Source organism: Neoarius graeffei, chromosome 4 (assembly GCF_027579695.1).
Source record: "Neoarius graeffei isolate fNeoGra1 chromosome 4, fNeoGra1.pri, whole genome shotgun sequence".
NCBI lineage: Eukaryota > Metazoa > Chordata > Actinopteri > Siluriformes > Ariidae > Neoarius > Neoarius graeffei.
The window spans coordinates 52,213,467-52,238,272 of NC_083572.1; the positions used below are offsets into that span (position 1 = coordinate 52,213,467).

Consider the following 24,806-nt stretch of genomic DNA (forward strand, 5'->3'; position numbering starts at 1 on the left):
AAATTACAGTGGGCACTTTTCTAATATTCTTATGCGGCTACTGAAAAAAAGTATGGTCCGACAAAGGGGGGGTCATGGGCACCCTAGGAACACCACCCCCAGCTACGCCCCTGCGCGCGCACACACACATACCCAGAGCAGTGGGCAGCCATGCTAACAGTGCTTGGGGATCAGTTCGGAGTTAGGTGCCTCACTCAAGGGCACCTCAGAGCGTCTTTAAAAAACATTTATTGGGCTCTTATGAGGTCTGTGTTTGATTATGGATGTTTAGCCTATATGTCTACAGCAGAATCAAACATTAAAACATTAGATGTACTACAAGCTCAGGCTTTAAGGATTTGCACTGGGTCTTTTAAAACATCCCCAGTGTCTTCTATGCAGGTGGAAATGCCATTAAGGATCAGAAGGCTACAGTTGATGATGACATATTGGATAAATCTTCAGCAACCATCCTGCCAAAAGTATTACAAAATATTGTTGGGAACACTATAAATCTAATTTCCTTGGGAAGAAGAAGAAGAAGCAGATTCGGCACGGTGGTGTAGTGGTTAGCGCTGTCGCCTCACAGCAAGAAGGTCTGGGCTCGAGCCCCATGGCCGGCGAGGGCCTTTCTGTGCGGAGTTTGCATGTTCTCCCCATGTCCGCGTGGGTTTCCTCCGGGTGCTCCGGTTTCCCCCACAGTCCAAAGACATGCAGGTTAGGTTAACTGGTGACTCTAAATTGACCGTAGGTGTGAATGTGAGTGTGAATGGTTGTCTGTGTCTATGTGTCAGCCCTGTGATGACCTGGCGACTTGCCCAGGGTGTGCCCTGGCTCTCGCCCGTAGTCAGCTGGGATAGGCTCCAGCTTGCCTGCGACCCTGTAGAACAGGATAAAGCGGCTAGAGATAATGAGATGAGATGTCTTCACTATTGTTCTACGGGCGGCACGGTGGTGTAGTGGTTAGCGCTGTCGCCTCACAGCAAGAAGGTCCAGGTTCGAGTCCCGTGGCCGGCGAGGGCCTTTCTGTGTGGAGTTTACATGCTGTCCGCATGGGTTTCCTCCGGGTGCTCCGGTTTCCCCCACAGTCCAAAGACATGCAGGTTAGGTTAACTGGTGACTCTAAATTGACCGTAGGTGTGAATGTGAGTGTGAATGGTTGTCTGTGTCTATGTGTCAGCCCTGTGATGACCTGGCGACTTGTGGCAACCTGGCGACTTGTCCAGGGTGTACCCCGCCTTTCTCCCGTAGTCAGCTGGGATAGGCTCCAGCTTGCCTGCGACCCTGTAGGACAGGATAAAGCGGCTAGAGAGGATGGATGGATATTTCAGATTCTTCTGTGTGCCTTTATTCTATGTATATTTGCTCATTTATTCTATCTTAATTGTTCAAGCACCAATCACCAAAGCAAATTCCTTGTATGTGATAACGTACTTGGCAATAAATTGATTCTGATTCTGATTCGATATCTAGTGCACTAAGGGTGCTTTGTAATCACTTCCTCTATAGTCAGTCATTTGGGATTCGACCACGATTCAGAAGCCTCTCTTTGGTTGATGTACACCGCGCATGCGCGTAATTCCTGCCTCAGACAGTCGCCTTGAGCTGTGTGTGACGGTTCTGCTGCAGCAACGCTGTTAAACCAGCCTCTGTGTTTTGTAGCTAATTTTTAGAAAGCGTCGAAATTCAAGCTCCGACTGTGTGGGGCAAGTCAATTCGACAACCTCATGATAAAGGTAAAGGCTGCTTTCTTATTTAAAAAGATTTTTTTCTCCCAAAACGCATCATTTTAATTTAGCTTGTCCGATTAGCACGAGTTACCTTAGATTAGCTACCTGCTAACTAGCCTAAGTGGTGTCATTCTGCAACAATGTCAAAGAGCTATAGCTAATATTATAAATAACTATATATATATATATATATATATATATATATATATATATAAAATACAGGTTTTTTGGTGTGTTGATAAACCAAAATGACTCAATAACAGTCAACAGAAGGTTTATTTTGCGCCTGTTATTCGGTTCACCAACATGGCGTCCGTCCTGTTTGCGGTTTGGTTCTAACCGGTTCGGACGCGCGTGCACGTTTCAGGTATGGTGCGGTTCATCGAGTGTCGTGCATTTCACTAAACAACTTGCGATTTTCTTCGTCGAGGGTGAATTTTAGTTTGCTGGATGTATGGTTTTGTGCTCCAGGCCCACGGCAGCGGTGCTATTGTGAGACAAAATGGCGGACACTTCACGGGAGACCAGAGACCGATATAAAGCACCGTGAATGAATGATGATGATCGCTCAGCTTTTGTTCTTCAGCACGTCTCTTCACTCAACCTGCATTTCCGGGCTCTTTTATTTATTCATTTTTAACCGAGCAGTACTTTGGACTTCGCGTGGATTTTAAGATTTCATCCTGCTACGGCAAACACACACACACACACTCGCCACTTTGACCACATCGAGTCCAAACTGGAGCGGTTTTGTTTTAACTGGTTTCACTGGAATGTTCCCAGTGCGCTCTATACTCGGCGACCTGAGGACGGGTCATGTTCAAAATCACGCTGATCTTAACGACCCGAGTCAGTACCTATCCATGTACACGAAGAATAAATGCTTATTTTCCATTAAAAAAAATGAACCAGGGCCAGTGGTTTACAAATAGTTTAAGTGCTCTCTTTATATTTTATATATATATATATATATATATATATATATATATATATATATATATATATTAATCGAGCACTGACATTCTGATTTATAGACCATTTGCACATGACCCATGACCCTCTGTTGCCCCTTTTCCACCAAAGCAGTTCCAGGGCTGGTTCGGGGCCAGTGTTTAGTTTGGAACCGGGTTTTCTGTTTCCACTGACAAAGAACTGGCTCTGGGGCCAGAAAAACCGGTTCCAGGCTAGCACCAACTCTCTGCTGGGCCAGAGGAAAGAACCGCTTACGTCAGCGGGGGGCGGAGTTGTTAAGACCGACAACAAGACCGTGAAAGATCGCCATTTTTAAGCGACGAGAAGCAGCAGCTGTACAAACGCGAAGTCATCTATTATTGTTGTTGCTGCTGCTTCTTCAGCTTTGTTTTTGCTTCGATATTAGCGCTAAGGTTTATGCAAACGTAGCGACGTAATGACGGAAAAGGGGTATCTGATTTAACGGTGTCCACCATCTTTGTGGAATAACACGTGTGTAGCAACAAAGATTCATTTCAAGATTCAAAGATTTTTTTTTGTCAATTCACTATATATCCAGGACATAATAGGAGAATTGAAATGCTGTTTCTCTCACCTTAATTGTAAATACGGATAAAGATTTAAGAAAAACAATATCTTATATATAAAATACCCTCTAAAATCAAACAATGTACAAAATAGCGGTAGTGCAAATACACGTTATTTACCAGCTTAAGGTCGGTCCATATCGTGAAATATCGTGACCAAGGTCTTGAAAATGTTCATGGCCGAAGTCACGGTATTTCACCATACGGACCGACCTTAAGCTGGTAAATAATATATTTATTTTTTTCTTTACCAAATTCTAACAGAAAACAAGAGCGCCCGAAAGGGAAAACCAAGCTGAGGCGAGCCGCCATTTTGAATTCTCATTCACAGCTGCAATGCAAATGGCTTCCTCCTCGGTATGCAAGTGCACTTCCATGGCAGGAAAAAAAAACTACATTTTGCCGCCTATGTAGTCTCCTATTTATACAAAATTGAGTCATTCAGGATTCAGCCATGTTTTTGCTCTGCGTTAGCAAATTACAGGTTTTAGCTTTCTCCTGAAATGTTTTTTTATTTCTTCTTCCTCAGGGTAGTAAAACTCGCTTTCACTGTGAACACTGTCATCGCTATCCATGCTGTAAAATTAATGCTATAAATAAATAAATGCTATAAATAAATGCTGGCAAAAGTTTAAGATTTTTAATAATCTTATAAATAAATCTTATAAATGCTGACAAATTTTTTTTTTTGTTATGAATGAGTGAGTCGCCAGAGGTCCGTAACTGGGGTCCGTACCATAGGATACGGACCCGCTCGCCAGCCAATCAGAGCGCAGGATTTGATGGAAACCGCATCGCGAAAAAAAAAGTTATTTACTAGCTGGGAGGTCCGTGTCGTGAAATACCGTGACCGAGGTCTTGAAAGTACTGACCGCGGTCACGGTATTTCACCATACGGACCGACCTTAAGCTATTTATAATACATAGGGCCAGATTACTCAGTTCTGATTGGTCAAACAAGGAGGGCTTTTTTCCTTAACGCGGGGCCGTATTTCTGAAATGCTATTGGCTAGTTCGTTGCTTGGTTACGGTTACAAAAATTAGCAAATTTTGTCAACAAAACGGCTGACTCAGCAATGCCGCATTTCGCTATATTTGATGAAGAAATGATAAGCCAATTGAAAGCTGCAAGCGGAAATGAAAATACCAAAAAAAGTACGATTTTTTGGATTTCCGTTTTGAAGAAATGGGCCACAGAAAGACAAATAAACGAGACTCTAATGGCATATGAATGCTGTGAGTTAGACAAGGTGCTATCAGTTTTATGCAGAAGTGAGGAAAGAAAATGGGGAAAACCACTTTCAAAATCCTTGTGTCGCCGTGTCATGATGAAAGACGCTTTAGAAACTGACTCAAACGTGCAAGATAGTCTTGCACCCTGATTGGTTCAGAAAATGTGAATGACAAATGTTGTGAACTTGAATGGCTTCCGAAGTATGAATTTGGCCCTATATATTATAAACAAGTAATCATATGGTTCCTTGTAAAACTTAAGGATCAATTTCACTCGTGATTTCAGAGTTCTGAAATTGTGACTCGGGCAATTTTCAAAACTTCAAAATCACTCGTGAAATTCATCCTTAATTTTACTTGGCCCCATATGATTACCTATGCAATAATATATTTATTTTTTTCTTTACCAAATTCTAACAGAAAACGAGAGCACCTGAAAGGGAACGCCGAGGCAAGCCGCCATTTTGAATCCTCATTCACGGCTGTCATGCAAATGGCTTCCTCCTCAGTATACAAGTGCACTTCCATGGCAGGAAAAAAAAAACTACATTTTGCCGCCTATGTCGTCCCCTGTTTATACAAAATTGAGTCATTCAGGATTCAGCCATGTTTTTGCTCGGAGTTAGCAAATTACAGGTTTTAGCTTTCTCCTGAAATGTCTATTTCTTCTTCCTCAGGGTAGTAAAACTCGCTTTCGCTGTGAACACTGTCATCACTCTCCATGCTGTAAAATTAATGCTATTCTACTGAGAAATGTGAAAATAAACGTTGACAAAAATTGCTACTATGTTTGTTGTTGTGAACGAGCGAGTCGCCAGAGGTCCGTAACTGGGGTCCGTATTGTAGGATACGGACCCGCTCGCCAGCCAATCAGAGCGCAGGATTTGATAGAAACTGGACCATGAAAAAAATCAAGTACAATATCTAACGGAGAAGCATAGTCTTCTGTTTCTTCTCACGCCACTTCCGGCGCCTCCTCACTGGGTTAGGCACAGCAGGCAAGTCCGGTAAGGATGTAGTTCTGCGGAGAAGACCCAGGCCTCAAAGTTCCTCAATGACTTTCTGGTCCAAGACGAGATGTTTGGCCATATTTCCTATAGCTAGAAGGCAGTGGCGACAATATCTTGTGACCGACATTCAGTGCACTACTCGCACGTGTATGTAGACATAAAGCACACAGACATACACTAGAACACGTGCTTTTAAACACTAAACGCAGAGAGAGAGGGGCTGCTGTGTCCGTTCGCGCCGCCATCTTGAACTACATCAAGTACCTTTAATACGAAATGCCGCAAATTTGCACAGTTATCGGCTGCTCAAATAATTCTGCTAAGGCTGGAAGGTGTCTCCCGGAACAGGACGGTACATTACAATCACATTACGTTTTGTATTCAGGGGTTTCATACTTAACATCTTGTACTCACTAGGGATGTTAACCGATGACCGGTTGACCGAATCAACGTCAACCGGTTAATTTTTTTTGGTTGTCGGTTTAAAAAAAAAAATCAATCGTTTTGAAGCTGCCGATTTTGGAGCGGAGAACCTGGAATTCTGTGTTGTAAATGCTTGGGGCATGCCATGCGGTGTAAGGACGACAGCTGACAAATCAGAAACACCCATTCAGTCATGTCCCGTCCTCCCGCCCCAGTTGAAGACAGCTGCCACTCGGCGAAAGAAAAGTGTAGACACAGGCTTTTTAGCTTACAAATTACTATTGTTTTTTTTTTTTTTTAATTATTATTAGAAGGCACATCGAGTTTAGTCCTGCCTTGGCCAGTGCATTCTGAAAGTATGTTTCGGTCTGTAGCCAACAATGCATGTTTTTGCAGATCATAATCTCTCCACACAAACTAAAGGCGCAGATGCCGACTTTATCACGGCTGAATCGTGCAGATCCGGTTTTTTTGGGGGGGGGGGGTTGGAGTGTCTGAATAATTTCATCAGAGTAAATTCTGTATTAAAATTACTAAATAAGCAAATGCTGTTACAGTCCATGAAACATAGGAAGTATGAGAAGAAAACAGTAAATCAGAAAGCTGCGCACGTTTGCGCAGCTTCCGCGAAAATGTGCGCAGCTTTCTGATTTACTGTTTTCTTCTCATGCTTCCTATGTTTCATGGACTGTAACGGCATTTGCTTATTTAGTAATTTTAATACAGAATTTACTCTGATGAAATTATTCAGACACTCCAACGCCCCCCCCCCCCCCCCCCCCCCCCCCCCCAAAAAAAAAAAAATCGGATCTGCACGATTCAGCCTTGTAAAAGGCGGCATCTGCCAAAAGGCGTGCCGTTTGCATCCCTGTTTAAACTTGTAGGTTAACCGGCTAATGAGGCTCGGTGGTCGGTCAAGATTTTTTTTTTTTTTTTTTTTAGTTTTCGCCATCCCTAGTACTCACACGTATTACTGTCGTATTCTTTGATTATCCAGTATTATTATATCCCGTCACGTTGTTGTTTTTGTCCGTAACCGCTTATCCCATGCGGGGTCGCGGGGCAAGCTGGAGCCTATCCCAGCTGACCATGGGCAAGAGGCAGGGTACACTCTGGACAAGTCGCTAGCTCATCGCAGGGCTGACACACACGGAGACATAACCATTCACACTCTCGGTCTATTTAGAGCCACCAATTAGCCAAACCTGCATATCTTTGGACTGTGGGAGGAAACCCACGCAGACTCGGGGAGAACATGCAAACTCGATACAAAGAGGCCCTCGTCGACCGCTGGGTTCGAACCCAGATCCTTCTTGCTGTGAGGCGACAGCGCTAACCACCACACCACCGTGCTGCCCCGTCACATTGTATTAACGTTATATTCACGATATTTTCAATCGAAATTGATCTAAAAGCCTGGATCTCCAATTACGGAATATACCTCGGCGTGACATCACAAAGAAATCCCATGTGGCGTTATGTTTTGACAAAACGACTAAACAATGTATTTTTTCTTCTAACTTTTATCATACGGGACGGGAACATCTATAAAGGCGGGATGACTCATGGCAGATTCTACCATAACAGAGGCCAGTTAAGTCCCATCTCCTTAAATTGCTGAATTGATTATTTTGATCATTCTATTAAGTTTTTCTAGTAGCATTTGGGGTCTTGGACATTCACAGTAAATTTTAGGACAGTAGTCCTGGTAACTAATTAATAAAAGCCTGACATGACAGACATGCTAAATGACAATAGAAACACATCGGTTTCTATCATCAAAATCTGACAGACAAACTAACGTCTACCATCATATTCTGACAGACACTCTAGATGACAATAGCAACAAAACTGTTTCTTACATTATTAATCTGATTAATAAAATGAATATTTTTCTTGTCCTTTTTTCAGTGAGGTAATATTTTCAAGATTGAAAATATGGTCTTTGGTCTTCTAAAACAGCACGTCATTTAAAAATACACTGAGTACATCAATAAAAGATTTTTAAAGAATAAAGTTCTATTTCTTTGACATATCTGACAGACATAACTCCCATTTTAAAAATCACTTTCATTATCCCTGTTGCTATCGTCAGTGAATTTCTGTCAGATGACCTGACGATAGACTCAGCCATTATGGATCTTTTGGTAGTTATCGTGTGGAAGCAGGCTTTATAATTTTTGGGTGTCAACAGATAGAGTTGAAATAGATTAAGAGCGAAAAAACTATTTTGTTCACGAGAGAAGCCCACAGTTATTTTTAAAAAATGCTATCGTCAGTCAAATGCACCTGACGATAGCAAAATTCAAGCCCTCACCACGCACATGTTGACTGACGCAAAGGGGAAATTCTACTGCGCATGATTTTTGTGACAGCAGACATTTACTTCCGGGCAAGACTTGGATTTCTGACAGCTAGATTTCATCAAATAAATCAAGCTAAGATTTTCAGTCAGCTATCCTGACGATAGAAATTTTTGACGATAGAAACATTGAGAATATATTTGTGCATTCATATTTAAAGTTTTCCTCCAGAAAAATATCGTAAGTTGAGATAAATCAGAGCCATTTGCGACCCTTTCAGCCGACAGGCCATTTCAATATGTTATTTCCCCGTGAAGGTGACACAGTTGTGTCTGTCGTCACTGTTCTGGCAATTATTGTTGATATTTCAATTTTGAAAATAAATTTTATCTTTTTTTATTTCAATATTTTATTTGGTTCTAGTGATGAGGTATTTTTAATATTATTACTAAATTTGTCAGATTAATAATGTAAGAAACAGTTTTGTTATTATTGTCATCTAGAGTGTCTGTCAGAATATGATGGTAGACGTTAGTTTGTCAGATTTTGATTATAGAAACCGATGTTTCTATTGTCATTTAGTATGTCTGTCATGTCAGGCTTTTATTAATTAGTTACCAGGACTACTGTCCTAAAATTTACTGTGAATGTCCAAGACCCCAAATGCTACTAGAAAAACTTAATAGAATGATCAAAATTAATCAATTCAGCAATTTAAGGAGATGGGACTTAACTGGCCTCTGTTATGGTAGAATCTGCCTTCCCAGTGACGAAGCTAGTAGTCAACACCAGGTCATTCACGATGTCTGTGTAATTCACACTCAGTCACATCCGTACATCGTCTTCATCGCTGTACGGCTCCACCCCTGAACATTCTTTTATCTTTCCCCTTTACCTATTACTGAAGTCGTGATATATTTGCGAAAAATTACAGTTCGCTAATGTACTCTTCTTGGTCGCCATGGATGCTATCCCGCAAAGATGGTGGACACAACAAAATCGGAGAGCATCATGGGAGATTTGTGACGCAAGTGCAAACGGTCTATTCGTTATTAGTTTTCAGTACCGTTTTAGCCTGGTGAGACCCTCAGTGGACCTGGAGCTAATTCTGGGATCACTGGGGAAGTCAGGAATATACTCAGGATGGGATATCTGTTCATGACAGGGCACCATACACGTGCGCGCACACACCAAGCTGCAAGTACTGTAGCCAATCCATACACCATGTCTTTGGGAGGAAACTATGAAACACAGATGTAACTTGTGTGGACACGTAGAAAAACACCACACAGGCAGTAACCTGAGCTCTAGGTGGAATCCAGAGACCTTGGAGCTGTGAAGCATGTGATGATCTAATCAGAAATACTTTGAGTCATGAGGGGAAATTGGTTGTTACAATTGCTCGTTTTTTTTAAATAGAAATGTGTATATATAATATAAATAAATGGAAAACTAAGAAATGTCAAAATATGTGCATCTTACTCCGGTATATAACGGTGTAAAGTCAGTATTCCACATTCGGCACTAAAATTGTAAATAATTATGGGGTGAAGAAGCTTCTGACACGGGATAAAATAAGTCCATGGGCCATTCTATTGACTCAGTGTTTGACACTTTGACGGTGGAGTCGAGAAGTTTGATGGCTGCAGGCAGGAACGACTTGCTTTGGTGCGTTTCGGTAAAATCAGTCTTGTGTTGAATGTACTCCTGTGCTGGACCAGAACATCATGAAGTGGGTGGGCTGCACTGCCACGTAACCAGGGCTCGACATTAACTTTTAAATCCACTTGTCCAGTCGGACAAGCGGCAAGATTTTTCACTTGTCCTGACCATAACCTTATTACTATGTAATTACTACTTAAATAAAAGGAAAGTGATTATCAAAAAGCAGGTATAGTTATGATAATCATTATGCTTTAATGATTTACAAGTTTTTAACTGTAACGATAAACTATCCAATGCCCCATTATGGTGCATGTGGTGTTCTAACCCATCACCTGATCTGCAGTTTTAAGTGTTAGACTCACCCAAATTCAAAGCTTGTGGAGGAAATCAAGTTAAATCTTGATTAATCCAGTAGAACTTGAAGTATAAATAAATGAAACTGAAAGAAAACAAGTTGGACATGATGAGGGGGACAGAATCACGGTGTGATTGAAAACAAACCGGAAGTGAGTTTGGCACTGTTGTAAAATTCCCCGAAATATTTTAAGATAATGTGTTAATGTGTACTATACAAAAGAAAAATACAGTGAATGTCTGAATGAAATGAAGATTCATCACAGATATTTATTTTATTGAGGTATTTGATTGCCATTTCAATGAATTCAGAGTCTAATAATCTATAATTAGATCTTGCGACTTGATTATTTTTACACACACATCTGCTGCACTCGGCTTCCCTGGAATTTTGTAAACGGTAACACGGCCGGATCACTGAGGGGCTTGAAATGGTTTTGTTGGAACCTTATTGATGTAACTGTGGAATAATTACTATTAAAATGGTGATTTTCAACAATCCCTGAAAGATGTGGTCCCTAAAAGATATAAAAGCATAAGGTACTATGTTGTCTGGGGCGTCTATATGTAATACTCTGAGTAATTTTCTCTCGTCTGTAAACCAAATTAGATCAGCCAATATGTAGAAAATATGACAATAAAATACGTAGACTACTTGTACTATTTATGTAAACTGCTTATTGCTATTATTTAACAAGTTTTATATTCTGTTGCAACTTTAAGCAAGTATTCAAGGAGTTTGGCCTTATCATGTAGCCTTAGCAGCGAGCCAGCTCATATAATAATCTACACATGAACAAATGACACCGTTAAACTCACCTCGGCATGTCTTTTGCAATCGTTTACCTCACCATGGGCAGTGCAAAAGTCACTGTTACAAACAGTATGGCACGCAACACCGTCATTATTTTTACTCCATTAGGCGAGGGGGCACTGTCGTGTAGTCTTGGGGGGGGGGTTGGGGTTGAGGCATTCTGCCATCATGCTCCTGGATATTTTAAACTGATGGACTTGGTCCAGGAGAGAAGACATAAAGCCTGCCCACACCGAACACTGATTGGTCTACTGAACAAGACAGAGCAATTGGGATTCTCTCTCTCGTGCTCTGCGCACGCTCGGTCTAGATTCTGGGATACGGTATCAAATTTGCAGGTGTCAGGGAGCCACTATCAATATGCAGGAGACTCCCAGAGTTTCTGGAAGAGCTGGTAATAATTCAGCTTGTGCTGTCGGACAAGCAGATGTGGATTTGATTTGTCCAGACCAAACAATTAGTTGTCCCGGACAGTCGGACCAGCGTTAATGTCGAGCCTTGGTAACTTCGACAGCATTCACCTCTCCTCCTAATACAAAAAGATTTTGAATAAACGATTAAATATTGTGTTGAATGATACACACGGAGGAAATTGGCTTCTTGTGTATATTTAAAAAAAAAAAAAAGGTTGCTCCCGCGGCAAACAAACAAATGAACAACTCAAAAGCACCCTATGCTATTTATTCTTACTGATGGGTGTAAAACTCATTTCTAAGCAAACTGCCTACCATCGGATCGTCATGGGCTCAATGGTTGTTGTGTTGTGCATCTAAGAGCATTGCTGAATTAAACAACTTTTTTTAATCACGACCTCATGGTTTCAGAAATGGACTCATCACTTGGAACATTTGGGGAGCATTTTCAAATTTCCCCCATCACTATTTGTCATTTTCAGCAACACCCTGCTTTTAGTTGATTTTATTGGCTGTCATTATTTAGGCTCGTGGCTGTTGGGCTGCAATTGTCAGAGCGGCACAAGGACTTATTGAGTTTCTTAATTTGCACACAGACTGAACATGTCCCAGAAGGTGGGCATTTTGAAGAAAAACCAGCCTGAGTTGTGGACTTGGAAGAATTATGGTTAATACGGTGACAACTTGTTTCTGTGAATGTGAATGATCTTCACTGATGCAGTTAAAATAGCATTACAAATTTTCTATTCTTTTATAAGTTCTGCATTAGTGTTTTTTGTTTAATTTCTCCCTAAATGTTGCACTTAACTGTGTTTTCCAGACGTTTTATCTGTCGAATTTCTCTTTTCTTCCCCTATGTTGATGCCCTGGCATTTTCAGGACCTGAGGTGAAAAATAAATTGTTAAAAGAGAGAAAACCAATTAAAAAAAATTGTATACACTCTTGTATACAACGCCAACTTCAAATTCGTCTTGAGCAAGTGTTCGCTAGAAGCCGAAGCTAATAGCATCATGTCGCACAGAAGAAGCCGAAGTGGTTCTCCACCGTCTTATGGCACCAACAGCAATGACCCTCGCGACCTGGAGAGAAGGATTTTTGTTGGCAATTTGCCCACTGCACATATGGCGAAGAAGGATATGGAAGAAATGTTCAGGCCATATGGGAAAATACAGGGTTAGTACCCAATGTACATATCCAACATCATAATTAGCTGAACTGAAGAATAATGGAGTTTGGTATTTGAATTTGGGTCTTCTAATGAAAGGGGACGTCTGAAATGTCATTTAAGAATTGTAATTGGAGTTAAACATCCAAACAAATTATGGACTCGGCCTGTATGAATGAAGACCATTTTTCCCCCCCAAAAAAATCATCCAGAATCATGTTTTCCTGCGTAAAACTGTTCCTTTTTGCAGCCTTGTCCCTGTTTCGTGGGTATGGATTTGTGCAGTTTGAAAGGACGGAAGATGCTGAGGCAGCTAAAGCGGGACATAATGGTCGGATTTATAGAGGTTATAAACTAGGTAAGACTTTTATACCATGGATTATACCACACAGTGTACTTAACTTGCCATATGTTGTTTGTTTACTAACTGGCCTTTATTTAGCCGTAGCTGGCAGGGTGTATGTTTTCTGGTAATTTTGAACCCAAACTTGTTGCTCAGTTTAAAGGTGCAGTTTGTTGTATGTTTTAAAGTATTTTTGGTCCACAAGGGTGGACAACTTGTACATTTATTAGCTAGCCCACCACGCAAGCAAGACGGTCACACAAGTGAGATGACGAGGCTAAAAACGGGTAGCTAATGTCATGTATGGTCAGCAAGGTAGCCAATAGGCCATTTGCAGGAATTGGTCACGTGTCCCCATAGCAACAAGCCCGTGGTGGGCAAGCTAACTTCACATTCCTTGACAACCATAAGAGTTTGACTGGCGATGCAAAGCAATCCATTTCTGTAGTAGTTGTTTTTACCTTTTCTACTGTCTTTTTTTGACCCAAATTTTCATGTGTACTTGGGAAAAAGTTTGTGGTTTTAACTTCTTTCATAAGTTAAAGCGAATCATTGGCCATAAAAGTGTTTATTGGACTCAAGTTGGTCGCTGCCGAAAGAAATTGATTATCGAACAAGTACCAAAGGAAAAAGAAATCTAAAATCTGGTGTTGTACCTTCTGTTTTTAACTGGAGTGGTACTATAAAGCAAAGAAGAAAAATCGTACGACATGTCAACAGGTAAGAAACTGATTCAAATACATAAGAAGCAATGGTATGTTTGCAAAAGAAACAGTGCAAAAGGGGTTTCGAGCGAATGATAAAAGGTAGAAAAGGAGAAATTATAAGTTATAAACATACCTGAGAATTCCGCCATTTCGCACGTGAATATCTTTTGCCGGCGACCAACTTGAGTCCAAAAAACACTCTTTTATGGCCAATGATTTGCTTTAACTTATGACAGAAGTTAAAATCACAAACTTTTTCCAAGTACACATGAAAATTCGGGTCAAAAAAGACAATAGAAAAGGTAAAAACAGCTATTATAGAAATGGGTTGCTTCGCGTCGCCAGTCAAACTCTTATGGTTGTCAAGGAATGTCAAGTTAGCTTGCCCACCACGGGCTTGTTGCTATGGGGAAAACTGGCATGTGACCAATTCCTGCAAATGGCCTATTAAATATATTAACCCAGACTAAGGGAAATGGACGAGTAGATGCTGTTGTCGCACACAGTTTTCCAACCTTGTTTTTCCTGCCTGATTCAACTAATCAGCGAATTAACAGCCCTTCCGAGTTGAAGATAGTTTGGGGAAAACATGGTTTTTGTTTCAGACGGGGCAGGATTAGGGTTGGGACCTTTTGATGTAGCACATCATGTTTGTGCCCCCGACCAAAAACTCAACATGCGGTTGGCCAGTGTTTGGTTTTGAGATCTGGTGTTCTGTCCTCGCATAGCACAAATATAATATTGGAGTCTGGTCAGCCCTTTAATTGTGTGATTGTGTGCCCTGCACGTTCCTGATTCTGAAAACATCAGCTATCACCCGTGCATACTAATTAATCCACTTTGTTTTGCCATGGGCCAGATCATGCCTCTGCTGATATCTGTAGATCAGCAGGTGTATCTACTGATTTGTTGATCTGTGTGTCGAAAAACGAACATATACTTTCAGAGATACCCTATGATTTTCCTTGCCATAGAATGTATTCGGCGATTTTCCCCCTCCCCATGTTTTAAATATTTTTTTTTTTCTGCTCCCAAAATGAACCGACCTTGCAGACAGCATTCATCCAATGCTTATACTGTTTACCTGTCAGGGTCACAGGGCAAGCTGACTTTGGGCGAGAGACAGGGTTCACTCTGGCCAGGTAGCCAATCTATCACAGGGCTGCAGATATCATAGCGCGCTCAAGATTGCAAATTGCTCCTTTAAACGCGTTGTTACCAGTCCCCAGTATCTGCCACTTCTTGTACACCAGAGCACTGAAATCTGGAAATGCCTAAGCAGGTACTGCGTGAGATTTTGTTTAGTTTTGGAGTGATTTGAAGCTTTAAGTACCCTAAAGGCCCTAGATTATATCTTGCCAGCAGCCATTGCAGCAAGCCAGATATTAAGTCTGTTACAACCACCATTTATCATAAACTAAGGCAAGTTAGGGGAATCTGGCCTTAGTTTGGTGAGGGTGCTAATTGCCTCCAGATGTTTTTAATAGTGCTTGTGGTGATGGGACAACATGAATCTTGGGCTTGGGAAAACCTGTATATTGTGAAAACCCCATCTGGGGAAATACTACAGAAATACACACGAAATATCAGTGAGCATATCACGGTGACGTTCAGATTAAGTTAGTGTCTGTGTGAGTGGAAATCCCAGCAAAGTTATAAGCAAAAAAAAAAAAAGGAAAGGATCTTCCTTCTGAAATCTGTTCTTTTTCCCTTAAATGTGTGATATATTAAATATAACCAAATAACTTGATGTAAGCAGAATCAACTATTGTTTGTTTAAAAATTGCATTAAAACACCTTAAAGAACATGAAGTTAGCGTACCTGTGCTATTTTAAATAAATATTTTAAATCAGTACTTGGCTTCAGTTTTCTTTGGTCTTGATTAGTTTTACTCTAATAAGCCTGTTGTCCATTTAATTGTAGTCTATCAAGATGTGGACTTTCCATATTTTCCTCCTCTTGGGTTTATTATTGTATACAAAAAAGTTGTCTTGCTATTTCTTAATTAAAAAGAAAAGTTCTGTCCTAATTGTTTTGTCCTCAAGTGCTTTGAACTTTAGTGAGACGTCACATAGCTTTGGTCTTTTCTCGAAAATTGATGTTGAACCTTCGGATTGATTTGTTTTCAGATGTAAATATGGCTGCGGAGAGACGACAGAAACCCAGGTCAAGTCCTCCACGCAGGTAAAGTATTGTCAGGAGTCTACTACGAAGGTTTCGGTGACAGGTTTCCGGTAAACTCGTTTTATCCCCGCCTCCAAATGCATTTGCATTTCTGGACAACAGCGGCAAGAATCATTACAGGCAACAGAAAACGTGCCAAATTTATGGTTTTGCTCTTCAGAATGTGTCCTTTTTGGATCATCTTTTATTCACAGGTATTTAGTTGTTTTTTGAAATAAAGTTGAAAGGCCAATCTAAGACTATTTTCCTTGGTGTCCTTGTGTCTTAACAGTGTGTTATTTATTCTGTTCAGACTGCATTTCAAAAATTGTCTAACTTTCAGTAACCATGTCTTCACATGTTCCGTTAACTCCTGCATCAAACTGACCTTTGATGCAAAAAAAAAAAACCCCAAGCAACCCATAATTGTCTCAAGAATTTGATCAGGTCTACAATAAAGTTTGTGTGTGATCGGTATATTTAGCAGTGTTGGGCGGGGCTGCATCACAATCGCGCCAAGACCTTTCGTTGGATTTTGCATGAAATAAAATTAATCCGCGTCACATGTTTTTGGAGCATCTGCATCACCACATTTTATCGGTTATTCATTTTATTTATAAAAGAACGAGGTCCGTTATCGAATTTGATGAATTCCTCGGGTTTCTTCCTGTGCTCTTGTCATGGAAATATGCTTAACTTTCTGATCAATATTGTGTTAAGTCTTATAAAACGAGCAAATCTTATAATTTTATTTTATTTATTTATAAATATCTTTCCTCAAAAAATTCAGGAAATGCTGGAAAAACCCCTTTATTTTCTTTGCGTTTGGGCACCACATTAGAGCTCCTTAGCTTAAAAATCCTTGCTTTTGTACTTGTTTCTCTGCACACTGATTGGTTTTGAAGAAAACCTACTGGAAGCTTCAGCCACACCACCAACTTGTAATGCATCGGGAGAAGTTTTGGCGAGTTTTATTTTGGCAATCGGTTCCATTCATAATATGTATGCCTCAGTAATGGGTAAATATTCTGCTGAGTTTTGTTTAAAATTTCAAGAGGTCCGTGTGAGTCACTGATTCTGAGTCTATAACATGGCATTAAATGTGTAAAGAACATACTTCATTTAATACTGACACAGCCAAGTTTCTGACAGGTTATTTTGCCCGCTTAGGCCTGTTGGTTATGGGGACAGCAGGGAGCCTCGTCCCCGTTCTCGATCCCCGGTGCAGGGTCGTGACTCCCGCGACAACAGGGATGGCAGAGACATGAGGGACTCGAATCGAGAACCACGTCCTGGACCACCACGAGACCATGACGACGAGCGCTACAGAGGCGGAGATGGAAGGGATAAAGATGGACGAGACGGTCCTTACAGGTAGCTGACTCTTTACCTTAAAACCCTTCACTTTGAAAGCAGTTTTTTACAGCATGGTAGTGTGATGCACATTAGACCACTCTTTTTTTTTTTTTTTTTTTTTTTTTTTTTTGAGTATTGATTGTGATTTAACATCTTAATTGAATCCTCAATCTACATTTGTGGTCAAGTAAATAGCAGTGTCAACATTTTAAATTTTTTTTTTTTCTCTTCAAACTGAACTAATATTTAGTTGCACAACCATTGTTTTTAATAACTTCTGCGTTGCATCGAGTCAACCAACTTCTGGCACCTATACAAAGGTATTTCAGCTCAGGATGAATGAACTACATTCTACACTTCCTGTGAATTTTTGGGTTTTGCTTCAGAAACTACATTTTTAATGTCACCCCACAAGTTTTCAATGGGGTTGAGGTCAGGGGATTGAGCTGCCACTCCATTACCTCAATCCTTTTCGTCTGGAACCAAGATGTTACTTGTTTACTCGTGTCTGGGGTCATTGTCTTGTTGAAACACCCATTTCAGGGGCGTTTCCTCTTGGGCGTACGGCAACATGATCAAGTCTTTTGATGTATTCAAACTGATCCATGATCCCTGGTATACGATAAATAGGCTCAACACCGTAGGATGGAAAACATCCCCATACCATGATTTTTGTGCTGCCATGCTTTACTGTCTTCGCAGAGTACTGCGGCTTGAATTCAGAACCCACGGGTCATCTGACATACTGGTGATGACCACGAGACCTGAAAAGAACAGTTTTATTCTCATCAGGTCACAGAACGTTATGCCATTTCTCTTTGGGCCAATCGATGTGTTCCTTGGCAAATTTTAACCGATTCTGCACATGCCGTTTTTTTTTTTTTTTTTTTAATCCCCCCCCCAAACAATGGTGCTTTATGGGGGTTTCTTGCTGATGGCTTCAATCAAACACATTCTGACTAACAGTATTCACAGGTAATTTTAGATCATCTTGCATCTTTCTGGAGATGATGATCGGCTGAATCTTTGCCATTCTGACTATTCTTCGATCCATTTTAACAGTACTCACTCGTATTTTCTTCCACATGTTCAGGTTTTTGTTACCATTTTAAAGCATGTGAGATCATTTTAGCTGAGCGTCCTATAATTTGCTGCACTTCTTTTATAAGGTTCCACTCTCCAATCAACTTTTTTTTTTTTAAATCAAATTACGTTGTTCGTCCGAACAACATTTGGAACGGCCCATTTTACTGAGTGATTCAGAAGGAAATCTGTTTTACAACAAATGTGTGAAACATTTGCTTCCCTTCTTCCTTAATAAAGGACAATTAATGATGCCTGTTTTTTCACAGAATTAATGAATTCTCTCAAACTCCACACTGCTATTATTTTGAACACGTCCCTTTTAATGAATGACTGACTCAGTTACTCAGCAAGCAGGCGTGTATGTCGTAACAGTTGGGTCTGTTGTCTTTCCTATTACGCCACTACATCTACAAGTAAATAATTTGCCATGCGGAAAGCTCACTACCACTAAAGTGATTACTGATGATGTACTGCTATTTTTTTGAACACCACTGTACATGTTCAAGTACTACTGAGTTCTTAATTGTTTTACTTTCATGCTTGTATGCAGTGAGTACAGAACCAGGGCTGAATTTATGGTTGATTGTGCACCCTAAATACTTTATAAACATGATAGCAATATTGACCTGGAGAAAATCATCATCTTTGCCACAGAAATGATGGATATGATCGCTTTTACCGTGGTGAATATGAACAGTACCGTAAGAAAGATGATCCTTATGCTGACCGCTACAGGGAGAACTGGAGTGGCAGGAGAGAACCAGAAGGTTGGTCAACTCAGAACGAATACATTTCCTTGTGGAATATTATATGTTCAGATGTGGTTCATTTATAAAGCGTTCTTCCCCACGTGTATCTTTTTATGAACGTGGATGTGCAGAAGAGAGAATCCGACCCGAGGAGCGCAGGAGGAACGAGTTGTACCGTCAGTACTATGAGGAGCTGCAAAGACGTTACGATGCTGAAAGACCTGTGGACTGCTCGGTCATTGTGGTTAACAAGCTGCAGAAGTGAGTCCTGCAATTCTGAGTTATCAGCAGGCCTCGGGGTCTGTTGATGAAATATTTTTTTCCTTTTCGTTATTGTGAGCATGTTCTTTTGCGGAACATGATGGTAGTGTTGACTCATTGTGATTTTCATTAGACTTGCACACTTATTTTATTTATTTTATTTTTTTTATTTATTTTAAACTGTTTTATAGTTCTGGGACTGATTTTAATGTTGGCAGTTTGACCTTCTGTAGGGAGTATGCAGAAATGGTGGGGAGGAAGGTGCGAGATCTGGGCATGGTGGTGGACCTTATCTTCCTCAACACAGAGGTGTCCCTGACCCAGGCTCTGGAGGACGTGAGCCGGGCTCGCACGCCCTTCGCCATCATCATCACCCAGCAGCACGAAGTGCATCGCTCCTGCACAGTCAACATTCTCTTTGGCACACCACAAGGTACAAGAGCTGGGTGGCTTAATGATTTTGAGAATACTAGTTAATTGGACGAAGTAATGAAGGTAATGATGGAATAATTCAAGGAGTCATTAAAATTACCTCTAAATTCAAAGTTTAAGGAATGTTTGTGAGAATAAAAAGCAAAGATTGTTTTTATTAAACATGCAATATAAAATGATTTTGAACTTCTCCTCTGCTATTCTGTCCAAGAACACAGAAACATGCCCATGCAGGATGCGATGGTTTTAGTGGCTCACAACTATGACACCTTTAAGATGGAGAACCGTGCCAAGGAGCGGGATGAGATCTCAAGAAAAGCTGCGAAGATGGCAGACGAGGTGCTGATGAGGGAACATGACCGACAAGCCCACCCAGTCTCGGTACTGACTGCTGTCACGCTGCTCTCGGAGGGCAGGTACGGTCTTACAAATGCATTTGTAATAAGTACCAGTAAATATGTGCAGAATGCAGTGCAAGTCTGGATTGCTCGCTCTTCTTTTTTTAAAAAATAAAATGGAATATTTGTGTTTGCACACGCATATATAATATAAATCAGGGATGAGAGTTTTCTGAGTAAAAATCAACCTTTTTATATTATGCCAAATCCGTTGAGATTTTTTTTCATTTATTGAGGGGGGTTGGGGTATGTTCCTTCGTGATACTCGAGCGTGATTCATTCCTACGATGATGTTACATGTTTACATTTTTGCCATCTTTAGTCTCGCGGTAGAATGTGTTATCTACAATGTAACTGGCCAAAACATCGCTGGTGAGAGCATGATAGCCAATCATAACAGTTCTTACAAGAGTGTGGGAGAGAACAAAAGCCAATCATAACAGTTCTTACAAAAGTACTCGCATCTGTTCTATTTTATCGAAACTTGCACATGTTCATCGTCGCTGCTCTTCAAAAATACGTTTCTCTTTCGTATCGGCTTTTTTACTCAAAATGCCGAATACAATTGACCAGCGAGATGAAGCAAAGGTACGTGAAATCAATACTGGTATAAAAAACAGAGAGGACTGACAAGCTCTTGTCTTTGGCCAAAAAGCTGAAGAAGTCGAAATGATCAAATGAAAATGAGAAGTGACTGTGAACTATAAATAATTGTATAAAGTGTACATAGACATTATCCCATAAACTTAGCATTCGTTTGATTTAATACATTGAACATGTATATGATAGTCAGTAAATCTGAATTAATGCTGACAGTTTTGAAAACTTAAATATTTCAAAAGACTTTTTGAAGAAATCATATGCAACTAATGAGGACATAGGGAGAAAAGGTCAGTCACCCTAAAATTTTATTTAATATATGAACATTTTGATAATTAATAAAACTTGAGTTTAATGTGAATTTAGTTTGTTTTTGTTGGTCATGAATTATAACCATACCCTTGAATGTAGAATGAGATTTTATCTTGAATTCAAACAATACTCCTATTGATTTGAAACATATTTTCATGTAAATGTATAAAGACAACAGATATATATTTTTTTTATCTACTACAGCTCAGATTGCAGGACAAGTGGTTTGTAAGGCCTTATTTTTCAAAATTTTCCAGGGGGGCATCTTGTTTTCTGCTTTTTTGATGACCACCCACTCTCATCCCTGATAAATAATGAAATTGTGTGTTATAATTGTGCTGTATTTGTGTTTTTTCCTCTCTCCTCCAAGGTTCCTGACACCTCAAGAGTTAACATTACTCATTAACTACCTGCAGGATAAGCGTGATCATCTTGTCCGAGGTGAAACAGACCCTCACCTTGGTAAGTTCACCCTCTGTGATTTTAGGTAGCTACTCGCCATCCACTTTATTATGTAAACCTGCTCGTTCATCGTATCAGCCAATCATGTGGCGGCAGTGCAGATGGGATTGGGGGTGTGTGTATAATGTACTACACAATGTTGCATGTTGGTTGGGCATTGTAAGCATCCCTACATAAAACCTCTTTGAGACACAGTAGAGGTGGTGATGATGCTTTAATATGACTGAGTATAGATCTTTTGGTAATGTCTTCCACAACATGCGCCATTTGTTTGGATTTTCCGTTTCGTCCACAAAAATGGCCGTATTATTTTTCTCCCCTTCTTTTTCCCTTGTGTGTGACCAAATTAGAGCACCATGTCTCTCTTGTTTGTGTGCAGGGTCCCATCAGTCATCTGCAGCAGTGACTCATGAGACCCCTCAGTCCACCCAGGCTCTTGCCCCTGTTTCCCACCAGACGCACCCACCCCCACACTCCATGCACAGCTCCCACCTTCAACCTGCCTCTACCACCACCAACCAGCAGAAAGAGCTACAAGCTAAAATTCTCAGCCTCTTTAACAGTGGCTCAGGCTCCTCAGTGCCTCAGAGCCAGGCATCAGTGTCCCAGCCTCAAGGCTATGGAGCCACACAGGGCTCGAGCCTCTCCTCCTCCTCCTCTGCTTCCATGTCCAACGTGGCTATGTCTGCTCACGACTCTCAGAACACGAGTCCTCGCATGGGCATTAGGCCCCCTTCGAACCGCACATCAGCACCTCAGGGGCTCCAGAGAGCTGGAACTGGGATTAACTTTGACAATCCTAGTGTGCAGAAAGCCCTTGATACACTCATCCAGAGTGGACCCACCATTAACCAGCTGGTTAATTCAGCAAGCCTAACAGCCAGGTCAGGCCAGGGGGTGGGCCAAGGAATGAAACAACAAGGTTATAGCCAGGGAATGGGACAAGGAATGAACCAAGGAATGGGACAGGGGCTAAATCAAGGTATGGGCCAGGGGATGAACCAAGGAATGGGGCAAGGGTCTCACTATCAGCATCATTTCTGAAATGCATACAGGCAAGCCTCTTGAAGATGAGATTTTTTTTTTGGATTCTGCATTTAATTCTTTTAAAAAGCAATTACTTTAAATTACTAAATACTTCTTTTATTTCATACTTTGTGAACGTTCCAATGGTTATTGTTTGGACATGATTTTTAATTTTCCTTTTGGATCAGAAGGAAATTGTGATGGATGTAAAACAGTCATGAAGAATTTGCTGGTCTGACCAGATAGTTTTGAATATTTCCCTTCTGTTATTTTATATGAAATGTCATTTGTACATAATTTCGTTTCAATAAATAATTGAGACAAAAGGGTTGTTTCTTGGTCTTGCATTAAATGTGCACTGAAAAGAAGACTTTGTACAAATCAGTAATAAAATGGTATTAGTTTATTGCATTTTGTGCTGATGAATCTATAAAATGGAATGGGAAACTGCCAGAAGCCATAGATAAAGCATTTGAAATGTAAAACTACATTTTTCTTTTGTACTATGAAACACAATATATAATATTTATTTCTTTAAAATATTGAAGTTACACTTACACAAAAAATAAACACTTCAACACCAATCATATCTTTATGTACAGAACCATTTTCCACCCTGGCTCATGGTCCCTAATGCTTTTAGTGCATACGTATATGTCTGCACACATGCATACACACGCACATACGTGAGAAACAGTGAAACACAGTTTATAATTGTTACCAAGGAAAAAAATATATATTCAACATCTACATACTTGTTTTTCCCCCCAATATCCATTCTCTTCCAAATATTTACACAATGGTTTGCACATTAGTCATGAATTTAAAAACAAGCTTGAAGAACCCTGTCTACTCCTGTTGTAGGTCCTGTTTCATCCTCTTCATGCTTTTAACTTGCTTGTCTTAAGCAATTGGCTGGTATCTAAAGGCTTAGGCCAGGCCAAGCTGTTTAAAAAAAAATCTTTTGTAGTCAAAAGGATATTTCCCATAGCTATTTAGACAACTGTGATTAAAATTGTTTGCTGTACTACTTTTAAACTTGGTGGTAGGTTACTGTAAATGAAGATTAGTTTCTTGCCCAGTTTCAACAGATCTTGTTCTGGGTTGTTAAATGGACCATAACATTTTTACAGTTTGAAGAAGGTTAAAAAAAGGGGCATCTGGCCTAACATTTCTACATTTCCGAGCTGAGCTTCCCAGGAACGCATCATACACATCACACACCAGATGTGTATTTTGGGGCTCAGTTCATGTATAGCTGCCAATTGGTGTTTCTGTTTAAGGCATAAGCAGAAATGTGTAGAATTGAGTTAGTGTGACCTCTGACTTAATTAAATCCTCAAGCTTCTTTTTAATTCAAAACAAAATAATGTTTTTATATAGATACATGTCTAAGTTAACTGAAATATACTTTGGTAATCAGTTTTTTTTTCTGTTAGTAAGTTATCTCTGTATTCATAGTAATAAATTAAAATAACTATATATTGAAACGATAATAAAAATAGACTCAGGTAACCAATACACTCATTCACTCTACATAGCCGACTGAAATACCCAAATAAAGCGTTTGTATACAATGTTACACCACATGACTTGTAAAAATACCAGATAGGCAATTAAACAAATCAAAAGAAACTGAGTGAATGTAATACTGAGAACCACAAAACATTTAAATATATATTGAGCTATATCAACTTGTTCAGGATAATGTGCATGCGTTGAGTAAGACAACGAAGCTGGGCTCTGGCTCTGTTAGAATAGCTGTGGCTGGACATCACAACATCTAAATCTAATGACTGCATCGTGGTGGGATGCTTTTCTTTAGAATCAAGACTCGGGTTGAAATTTTGCTGATAGTTGGAACAGATTGCAAAGCCTAAACCGTAGGTGCTAAGGTAATTCTTGAAGACGTTTCACCTCTCGTCCGAAAGACTTCTTCAGTTCTGTCTGACTACTGGGGAGTTCCAGGTATTTATCCTCTAGTGGACCAAAAACAAACCTAAGGAGAGTCATTGACATCTTCATCAACCTGGAACGACCATCACTGAACAGAGAAGGTGGGTGGAGACACCACGTATCAGCCACCTACAATGCAGTCCTTGGAACACTTCCCAGAAAACTGAATACACATCCAGACCAAGACTCAGCTGACTTCAATGACTCACATGATGGCAGAGAGAGCCAATGACCCACAGATCACCCTAACGACCCTCTAGGCTGTTAACACCATTCACACCCAGCATCCAGTGACCCAACAGGAT

The 24,806-nt window shown here is 40.3% G+C and overlaps 1 protein-coding gene across 6 annotated transcripts; it reads left to right on the forward strand.

The window, feature by feature from the left end:
- Positions 1–1,550: 1,550 nt before the first annotated feature.
- On the forward strand, positions 1,551–22,871 carry ncoa5 (nuclear receptor coactivator 5). 6 transcript variants are annotated; one of them, XM_060919354.1, is made up of 11 exons: positions 1,551–1,715; positions 12,363–12,657; positions 12,900–13,007; positions 15,830–15,884; positions 17,034–17,237; positions 18,960–19,072; positions 19,186–19,315; positions 19,534–19,748; positions 19,959–20,163; positions 21,428–21,519; positions 21,899–22,871. In XM_060919354.1, the coding sequence occupies exons 2-11, from the start codon at positions 12,495–12,497 to the stop codon at positions 22,561–22,563; spliced, it is 1,950 nt and encodes a 649-aa protein (XP_060775337.1). In that variant the 5' UTR covers positions 1,551–1,715; positions 12,363–12,494; the 3' UTR covers positions 22,564–22,871. The 6 variants fall into 6 exon arrangements, with proteins under 6 accessions (XP_060775337.1, XP_060775338.1, XP_060775340.1 ...); XM_060919355.1 differs by having other exon boundaries at positions 1,552–1,715; positions 19,549–19,748; XM_060919357.1 differs by lacking the exon at positions 12,363–12,657 and having other exon boundaries at positions 1,552–1,715.
- The last annotated feature ends 1,935 nt before the right edge of the window (positions 22,872–24,806 follow it).

Excerpts from the sequence above, each read along its gene's own strand:
- ncoa5 (XM_060919354.1), top strand. The coding sequence starts at position 12,495 with ATGTCGCACAGAAGAAGCCGAAGTGGTTCTCCACCGTCTTATGGCACC. Across the intron at positions 13,008-15,829 it reads TTATAGAGGTTATAAACTAG|ATGTAAATATGGCTGCGGAG; the intron begins GTAAGACTTTTA and ends ATTTGTTTTCAG. Across the intron at positions 17,238-18,959 it reads GGACGAGACGGTCCTTACAG|AAATGATGGATATGATCGCT; the intron begins GTAGCTGACTCT and ends TCTTTGCCACAG.